Source organism: Acipenser ruthenus, chromosome 19 (assembly GCF_902713425.1).
Source record: "Acipenser ruthenus chromosome 19, fAciRut3.2 maternal haplotype, whole genome shotgun sequence".
In the NCBI taxonomy this organism is placed as follows: domain Eukaryota; kingdom Metazoa; phylum Chordata; class Actinopteri; order Acipenseriformes; family Acipenseridae; genus Acipenser; species Acipenser ruthenus.
Genome location: NC_081207.1, coordinates 20,614,298 through 20,624,779, shown reverse-complemented (window position 1 = coordinate 20,624,779; position 10,482 = coordinate 20,614,298). Strand labels below are relative to the sequence as shown.

Here is a 10,482-nt window from a genome sequence, read left to right as displayed (position 1 = left end):
TCATTGTAGGGTAATTACATTTTTGCTTAAAAAAAAACAACACTGTAAAATCGTTGTTTTATAATACACTAACAAGAAAATCGCTTTTTACATACAGAACTGTAACGAACCCGGAGGTAAAAATGCTACAGGATTCAAATTAACAGATGAACAGGTTTTTAGCAGAAGGTCTTGTGAAAATACTGATGGATAACATTTCCTTTTAATTTACAGCCATCCTCCGTAACTGTTACTGCTGTAAAAAAAATAAAAAAAAATGGTAATAAGCAGCAGCTGTATTCAAACTAGCTAAATGTTTGTAAAACGATTCAACATATGTATACCTCCCAATGACTAGTTCTCCAAATTTAGCAGCTGAAGGTCATTAAATCATTATAGTATATTTCCAAGGTATAAGCTGTACTTGTAACTTTATAGTTTGATATTTTATACTAAGAGTATGGGAGTTACAAAACCAGCTTGTAACAGTGATGTCATAATAATGGGTTCTCCATGCTTGGAATTCAGAGCGCCCCACACCAAACAGCAATGTTTAATAAAACAAAAATAAACTACTTAATTAAATCTATCCTCACATGTAAATGGATAAGTAGAAAAACAATGTTTGTTCACGGGTATCTGAAAAAATATAGTTGTGAGTAAAAGAAATAAACAACTCAATAATCTCAGTTTGCTCTCTAAATTCTCAACATTAAAAACAGCTTCTGAATAGATGCTGTCAGTAAGGTTTTTTTAGGCCGACGGTCGGTTTGATAAATGAAAACTCTAAATATGTATGTCAATTGGTTGCTGACAACATACCCTTGATAGAAAATAATAATGTGATGCTTGTCTACTGCTATTTTCTGTCGCATTATGTATGAAACATGGCATTCTGGATTTAACATTGGCTTGATGGTAAGCATGACAGACCTTTGAACTGACATTTTGTAGATGTTCTCCATGGATAACAGTTCATTTTTTGTACAGACGTGTCTGTAAAAACTGGACAAGCCAACACAAATAGATCTTACTGACAATCCTTTTCATTGATTTTAAGATACTTCTCAAAGTTCTTTACTCCAAAAAGGAACAATGCACCCAATAAAATAACCAAACCATAAAATAAAAAAATCACATTTAATTTATGGGATTGCAAATAAGTCTTAAATAGTTTTTTTTTATTTTATTTTATCCAGTAAAGGCGCTCCATGTGGAGTGCAAGATGCACCCTGTAGCCTGGAGCTTGCAGGTTCGAATCTAGGCGATGTCATTGCCGACCGTGACCGGGGGTTTCTAGGGGGCGGCGCACAATTGGCCGAGCGCCACCTGGGTAGGGAGGGATTAGGTCGGCAGGGAAATCCACGGTTCACTGCGCACCAGCGACCCCTGTGGCCGATAGGGCACCTGCGGGTCTGCAGTGGAGCCATTCAGATCTGTGTTGTCCTCCGGCACTATAGGTCTGGTGGATCTGCAGTGTGAAAAATGACGGATTGGCAGGAACACGTTTTGGAGGAAGCGTGTTTCAGTCTCCGTTTCCCGAGCTGACGGGGGGGTTGCAGTGGTGAACCGGGATAAAAACAATAATTGGGCATTCAAAATTGGGGAGAAAACTGGGGGTAAAAACCAATGGCGATGACTAAATAAAAAAATTAAAAAATAAATTAAAAAAATTTGCAGTAAAAGCATTTGAGAATGCGTCTGTTTGCCACATATTATTATTATTATTATTATTTTGGCAGATGCCTTCATCCAAGATGACTTACAGGTGTTTGTTACAGGGCAGTACAGGGTCACAGTGGAAGATTAATATTAAATACAGTATAGTTTACAATAAGTGCAAATACTACTACTACTACAACAATACAATAAGAGTTGCAATACAACATTTCAATTTCAGCATGAATGAACACTCAATGCTGAACACATTTTTTTAAAAGCACCTATTTAATTAAAAATAAAAGCACTGTGAATGCTAATTACAGATATTCCCCTATGAGTTTCACTGCACACTGTGTATGATGGTAGGTTTGATTCAATACAGATCTTTGCTTTATGTCAAAAGCCCTCTTCCAACTGTGATGGTTGATTTGGCAGCAGAACATGCTTTCTCATTGGCTCGGGCCCTGAAAAATAGTTTGATTCACAGTATACACATTACAAGTGAGTTTAAAGGGCACTTTTCAGGATGACACAAAAAGTGAAATACGTGCTTCTAAATAAGAATACATTTGTTAACTGTGATACTTGAGCCATACCCAAGCGCTCTTTAATAGCGAGAGCTGATCTTTGTATGAAGCTGGTCACAATGATGGTGCCTACTGTGTTTTTACTTCACAAGGTTTTAGAGATAGTAAGCAAAACATACACGCTTCTACTGTCAGTGGTAATTCCAATGTAGCATTAGTATTGATGTGGCTTACCATCAGTGCAGTATTTGCTGTTATTTCAATACCTGTTTACAACAACTGTTTTAATTGTATAACTTTGACGATGACAAGGATATATCTAGAACAATATGTAATAAATTGTGTTTTTTTAATTATTTTAAATATTATTCAAATCCCACAAAAGGCATTTAAAATACTGCATAAATCAAACTGTGAGGTATAAAGCAATTTGCAATTATTTTATACAATTATTCGCATATGTTATGTTTGCAAATTTCTTATTGCTACTCGGTGAGACTATTCTGTATTGTTCGAATGTACGGCTTTTTTTTAAATTATTTTTTTTATGTTTAACACAAAAAGCAGTAGCAATAAAATATCTGTCCTGGTCTGGATGCCTGTTGTAATGATTGCTTTTATCTGTATTTCTATGTTTTTTAATATACAGAAGTTGGCTCTTTTTTATATTTGTATTTCATTTTAGTTAAAAGCTAAAATCATTAAATATTTAACTACATTTTTCAGACGTTCTACAGCATAAATATGTATGATTCATTTTAATAATTGATCTGTAATCCGCCTGCAAAGGACTGTAGTAACGTATCCTCACTGAGCAGATTTGATTTTTTTCAAGCTCCCCTTTTTAGTTTTCAATGAATTTTGATCGACTTAGGAATTTATGGGAGTAAGAAAGAAACATGTATCTCTGGAAAGCACACCTTAATACAAAACTAAACCTTCAAAATAGAAATATAAAATTGCCATTACATTGAGTCTATAGTTGTAAACTCTTTCAGCTTGAAGCTAGTCATATACAAGACCAACTGGGTACAATGTTCTCCCTGCTGTATTTCCTATTAGTAAGTGCATCAAGCTCTGGGAAGCTTTCCCAGTGAATCTCATTTACCCTTTCAAGTGGAACAGTTGCTAAAAAAGTACATCTTGCCTCCAGTACCTCCTGAGCATTGCATTATTAGGCAAACCCTAGGGCACTCTATCTTCAACCAATCAGGCTTTTTATCAAACACAGACAGAACTAATTCTACAAAAAGCATTCTTCCCTCAGCTGTATCATTGATATGCCCAGAAGTTAAAACAATGCAGAAGTTAAAGGGTTAATTTTTAACTGGCGTACCAAACATTAAGACAATAACTCAAAGTGTACTGTCTCATAGCAAAAACAAAGTTAGCTTTAGAAAAGAACTGTCACGAAAGGGCCAACAACAACAGCCAGTTCAGAAAATCAAAAAAATACAGTTATGTATCAAGTACAAAGTCTTAATCATCCATAAAGCAAAAAGTCAAATGATCCCTACATGGCGGCCATCTTATAGTTTCCATAAGACAGAACATTTAAAAATACTGTAAGTTGTTACCTGAAATGGTTCATACAAGCTATCCCCTCGCATAAAAAAAAGGTTTGTAATTACAAAGCACTGGTTCCCAAACTGGAGGCCGCAAGACGTTTTTCAGCAGATACAAAAATATCTTTGACCCCGAAACCTCTACAAAGCAATGGGGGTCCATTTATTTAGATAAACGCTGCTGTTAAATGCTTTTCTTTTCCCAACCTTTACATCTATTCATTTCCAAAGCCCATGCTACAGTATGTTCCTTTATGCAATAAAAGAGGTGATTGCACAGCTTTCACCACAAGCAATGTTCTTTATGAGGCATGAGCTTTAATTGAATTTAATGTCCAACTATCTTTTTAATGCATCTAAAACATAAATCACATAATTTCCATGAACCTACTTTTTATGGTTGCAGCTGAGTACATTGATTGCACTTGAAAGGTGATACAGTATTTCATTTTAAAAAGTACAGCAATAATGAATTTAGATGTTAGGCAATCACTTTCTGCTGAAGTTATTGAAAGCACTTCATAACGCATACAGTTATTCAAGCAGAGTTAGATATTTTGAGTCCGCTTTTTTTTTTTTTTTTTACAACTGGACTCATTTTACATACATTCTCAAAACTTTTACTCCAGGTGTGTGTGTATTTAAAGAGAACAGCCAGTCCAGTTGGGGTTGCTGTGTGTGAAGAAGCCTGCTTGATTGTGTGCTCAAGCGTACGAAAATTCAAAAGGTACTGTATATTGTGTTATTTGTAAAAACGGTTTTGTTTTTGTTTGGTTTTGTTTTAACAGGTAAACAGCTTAGCTGTCCTGCTGGTTAGTTAGGTTCCTGTTCTTGTGTTAGCAAGTGCTCCAAAATGGAGTTAGGTTTTTGTTTTATTTTCATTTATTTTGTATTATTAAAAATAGCGCGTCAGCGCTTTTAAAACTCAAGTCTACTTTTAAAGCGGCAACGAACCAGAGTGAGTGGCCTCTTTGTTACTATATATTTCTTGCTCAAACGCACTAACCTCCCAATGTTTCTGTATGTTTAACATACCTTTGTGAAGGGAAAGTGTGTTTGAAAACAAACAGTGGAGGTACTTGCTGCCTTTTGATGACATGGTAACCACACTCACTTATTTTTATTTAAATCTATTAATGTGTTTGTGATGCTATTTACTACATAGATAGTTACATAATTAACTACTTTTAATTTCTATTTGAACCTTTATTTTTATTTTTTATAAATATATACACACACATATATCTATATATATATATATATATCTATATATATATATATATATATATATCTATATATATATATATATATATATATATATATATATATATATATATATATACACACACACACACAGGGGCGTGGCTTCCCAACACGCAAACCACGCAATTGCGTGGGGCCCCGCGGGGCTAGGGGGCCCCCTGCTGCCTAGTAGCAGTGTTACATTACTGCCTGAATTGCAACAAAATCCTTATTTTCTCAGATGAAGTAAAATAATATACACGTTTGATTTCATAGACCACACACACCCTGTCTGCACTTCTATATATTTACAAAAGGTAATTTCATTCAGCGCACGTCATGACACATTTGAGCTACCGTAACTAGGCCAGCTTCAGTCAGTGAAATCAAGCAAAATGAAGCGCACGTATCCTAGCGGAGCTCACTAGTTTAAGAGTAACACTGCAAAGGAATCATCCGACGAGGAGGAGGTGGGAAATGTTTGTCCTCCTCGTGATGCCACCACCTCAGCTTGTTGCAGCAGCACCGTTAGCACAGACCTACCGGATAACGTTACAGCGACTAGCTCAGAGGAAGCAGCTCCATCTGCCGCAGAACTTGCGGAGGCCTCGCCCGAATCCTCGCAACAACATGACCCGGTGGTGAGTGAAACTGTCATTCTCTCGGACGACCCAGCGCTTTGGCCAGACAAGCTTACCGACCAAAATAAATGTCAGTTGATCATAAGGGGGCCAGTTCAAATTAAGGATTTTGACTTCCCACAAAACGATGACAACGTCCCACGTCGTTTTACTGAAGAGAATTACCAAAAGAAAATGAAAAACGGAGAGAAAATACATGGTAAGTGGTTAGTTTACTCAGTGAGCAGCGATTCTGTATTTTGTTTCTGCTGCAAGCTGTTTGAAAGAGGGACCAGATATGCTCTTAGCAGCAGTGGATTTCGATTGTGGATAAATCTTCATAGCCACTTGAAAGAGCATGAAAAGGGCAAATCGCACCGTGCCAATATGCAGAGCTGGCGTGAATTAGATGAACGGCTGAAATCTGGCAAAACCATTGATAGTGCCAGTCAGGAATTACAAGCCCTGGAAGTACAGCACTGGAGGGCTGTGTTAAGCAGAATAATTGCCATTGTTTGCCATTTAGCAGAACGCAACCAGGCATTAAGAGGACACTCAGAGAAACTTTTTGAGCCCCATAATGGCAACTTCCTTGGACAGATAGAGCTGATGGCACAGTTTGATCCCATAATGAGCAAACATCTTAGAAGGATTGACAAAAAGTAAATCAAGGATCATTACTTGAGTAACACCATCCAAAATGAGTTAATTGCATTAGTTGGACAGAAAACATGTGATGCAATTGTGCAGAAAGTGAAAGAGGCCAAATACTTTTCAGTCATAATGGACTGCACCCCAGACATCAGCCACACAGAACAGTTGTCCCTGGTGCTACGCATTGTAAACTGTGAGTCAGCTGTGGGGGCCTTCATCTCAGAGCACTTTGTTGGGTTTATCAGTGTTGATGACACCACAGGAAAAGGCTTGTGCAATACCCTCCTTGAGCAGCTGAACCACTTGAAATTGAACATTGCAGACTGTCGTGGGCAATCCTATGATAATGGAAGTAATATGATGGGACACAAGCAGGGGGTCCAGAAAAGAGTGCTGGAACTGAACAATAAGGCAATGTGTGTTCCCTGCAGCAGTCACACACTAAACCTTGTTGTGGCTGATGCAGCCAAGTCATCTGTACTCTCTGTGAGTTTTTTCGGCAATCTTCAGCGCCTTTACAACCTCTTCAGCTCCCCAGTACAGCGCTGGTCAATACTACAAAATCATGTGAAGCTCACAGTGAAAAGTCTGTCAACAAGAAGATGGGAGTGCCGCATTGACAGTGTGAAAGCACTTCGCTACCAAATGCCTGAAGTGGTGGAGGCTTTAACTGCACTCAGTGAACAAGCAACAGAGAAGAAGGATGGGGAGACATGGTCTTTATCACAGAGCCTGTGTAAGGAGCTGACAACATGGTGCTTCATTCTCTGTGTTGTGATCTGGTACAATGTGTTGTATCAGGTAAACCGCGTCAGCAAACTCCTGCAAAAGCCCCAGTGTGTCATTTGAGACAGTGAAGAGGGAGACATGATGTTAAACAGTTTCTCCAGGAATACAGGGATGGTGGACTTGCCTCAACCCAGATAGATGCAAGAGAAATAGCTGAGAAAATGCAGATAGACATGACATTCCCAGTGGAGAGACAGAGAAGAACAACTCGCCAATTCCTCTATGAGGGCACAGAGGAAACTCAATTCACACCAGAACACCGCTTTAAGCAAGATTTTTTCCTTCCCCTGGTTGACATAGCACTGAATAGTGTCAGTGAGAGGTTCACACAGGTGGACCAAAATTTCTTTGTTTGGATTTTTATATTCAGCAGATAACATGAAGAAAGCCGTTCAAGAAGACACACTGGAGGAGTCATGCAGGAACCTGGAGCAGACACTAGGGGATATTGACAGCCAGGACTTGGTCCTTGAAGTGAGGGCAGCTGTCATTGCTTTTCCAGGTCACATTTCTTCTCCAGCAGAAATGCTGGATTACATCTACAAGGAGAATCGGTTGGAGCTGTATGGCAATTTGAGCATTGCCCTGCGTTTACTCTTGACTTTGCCCGTCACTGTCGTCTCAGGTGAGAGGAGTTTCTCCTCCTTGAAGCTGATTAAAACGTACTTGTGGTCAACCATGTCCCAGGAAAGACTGAAAGGTTTAGCAATGATCTCTGTTGAGCAGAGAGTCCGGAGATCATTGAATATGGAGGACATAATCAAAGCTTTTACTGAAGTCAAAGCCAGGATGGTTAGATTCGGATTGCAGCAAGAGCTACTAGAAGGTAAGAAAATGTATTTCACTCTCCTATTTAACTTACATGAGAACACCTTAGTTCAAGTGCACTGTCGGTTCTGTAGCCCACCCGTATAATGACATAGGACTGTGGTAGACACTGATGTGTGTGGTAACGCTAAAATGGTCATGACAGGTAGAGAAGGAGGGGCCCCTAAACTGAGCTTTGATTGGGGCCACAAAATTGACAAACCCGCCTCTGTACACACACATGTATAAATACACATACATACATACATATACACACACACACACACACACACACACACACACACATATATATATATATACATACACACATGAAAATATGTGTTTTCTAAAGCATAAGCTTCTTTCATAACTACACATTTGAGATCCATATTGTGAATGGTTGTGCACGGCATAGAAAATGTATAGCTACAAACACTTAGATAACTTTCAGATGAGATCTGAAGATGTCCTTCATGAATAACACAAATGCTTTTTTGTGTTGAAGAGTCTGTTAACAAACAACAAGATGACAAGAAAAAAAATACTCTATGGGTTAAACTTCCAATATTCCAATGCTCAGGATGTCAAAGAGGTTCAATTGAACTTCGTATCCATGAAGAGTAGCTGAGAACATCCCTCAGACAGTAGAGATATCCCTCAGAAGAACCACCCATATGTGGGTGGACGTTTGGTCACTCATTTAAATAAAATCAGTAAGCGTGCTCTGCTCTCCCAGGAAAGGTACAAAAAGGCATAATGTATAATTCACCATTTGATAAGGGGAGAACAATTCCCAGGAGAGAATCATCAGAACATGATGGCAGCTCCAGCTTGGTTTATAAATGCAAAGTCAATGTTTAATAAATGCAAAGAACATTTTTATATGTATATATTTTTTTAATGAAAATAACTCCCCCTCCCAAAAAAACTACTTGACAGACGATAACACACTATCTCCAGGAGAAGTGACTGATTTCACTTAAACTCAATGCATTCCAACTGGGATAATGAAATAATTTGTGTAAGATGTTGCAATACCACACGTTTACAAAGTACATGTGAACACATTTTTAGCATCTGTGCCTTGTTTTTTGGTCTGTACAATATGTGTAGGTTAAAGGATGCGGGATAGATTTCAACCTCAAGTGATCTAATAGCATGTATAATAATAATAATAATAATAATAATAATAATAATAATAATAATAATAATAATAATAATAATAATAATAATAATAAACAACAACAACAACAACAAAAACTCAAAAGATAAAGGGGTCTACTCAATTGATCTAAAGAGTAGACCTGTTTAAATCATTAAGGGGACTTGTTTATTAGAGTCTGTTTTGAAGTTTATTTTTGTCTTTAAAAAGTGTTTGTAGTTAACAAAGTGATTCCACATGTATTTATTATTTTACAGCACATATTTGTTCTATCTACTGTAGTGCCAGATGTCTTAAAATAAAAGTACATTGATGTGTTTGCGATCTTTCAAAACTTTGAGACAATGGGACTGCATGACAGGTAACAATGTTTTTAAGCAAGTAAAAGGACAGATTTGGTTCACATTTAATATTCAAACAGTGGCGGTATTAAAACTTATATCTTCATGGTGAAATGGTTTGTCTAAATTTTAATTCTACTACATATCAGGCAGAAAAAAAATTGGGACAACACCATGACCCACATTCACTGTTAAATGTCTTCTTATAAATGCTATGCATAGTTATCAAAGACCCTAAGCAATTATACAGTTTGCCACCCAATCTATCTTCACAGAACATTTCCATTATGCCGGTGGCGTCTGCCGTTTTTATTAAGCAAAAACAAAAATAAATAAAAGGTTTAAACAAAAACAAATCTCAAACACAAAAGTAAATAATAATACAGGTCAGGCTGGGCAGATTGCCTTCACTGTTCCTATGTTTAATTTTTAAATAAATTTCTCTCTCTCAGTTCTCTCCACTCTCGCTCTCTCCGCTCCTAAAACACCCACCCGGAGCTGGAGACCTGCAGCCTTTTTATAACAGGTGACCATCTCCCGATTAGCAACAAATTAAATCACCTAATTAATTCGGGAGATGGCCACCTTCTGCACGAGTTTTTTTAAAATACCATGTGGATGGGGCTTCCCATCCACGTTACTAAATAATAACAAACTGCTACGCCGTCATTTAAACAAAACAATAACAAAACATACAGCGCTTCGCCGACATAAAAATAAACAAACACAAAACAATCTGCACAGGGGCGGAGGGGGAGACCCCGATCTAAAAATAAATAAACAAAACAATGTACAGGGCACCTCGCCCTGTTACAGTGACACACACAGACAGACACACAGACAGGTGAACATACAAAGACAGCTTCCAAATACCCACTTATTAGCACATACCATTAATAAGAAAGCTGCAAAATCCAAAGAATATTCTTTACCTATCAAACAGACAAGCAGCTCTCTAGATATATGAAAAACATACAGGCGGACAGACAAATAGCCTTAACACACCTGGAGATGACACATTCAATAACTTGAGCTTAAGGTTAGGGGTGTGCCAATACCACTGAGTAAATACTGTTAAGAAATTAAGTTGTTAGGTATTAATTAAATGGAATAAAATGTGTCAATTAGTCAACA

The 10,482-nt window shown here is 37.6% G+C and overlaps 1 protein-coding gene across 3 annotated transcripts in view; it reads right to left on the bottom strand.

Moving 5' to 3' along the window:
* Positions 1-10,482, bottom strand: part of LOC117424307 (centrosomal protein of 89 kDa-like) — a 123,713-nt gene that overhangs the window by 47,817 nt on the left and 65,414 nt on the right. Inside the window, exon 19 of one of the 3 annotated variants that reach the window (XM_058992582.1) lies at positions 46-235. The exons of the other annotated variants lie outside the window; for them this stretch is intronic. Coding sequence (XP_058848565.1) covers positions 230-235 — 6 coding nt within the window. The 3' untranslated portion in view covers positions 46-229. Of the gene's footprint in view, positions 1-45; positions 236-10,482 lie in introns of those variants that run through there. 3 annotated transcript variants of the gene reach the window in all.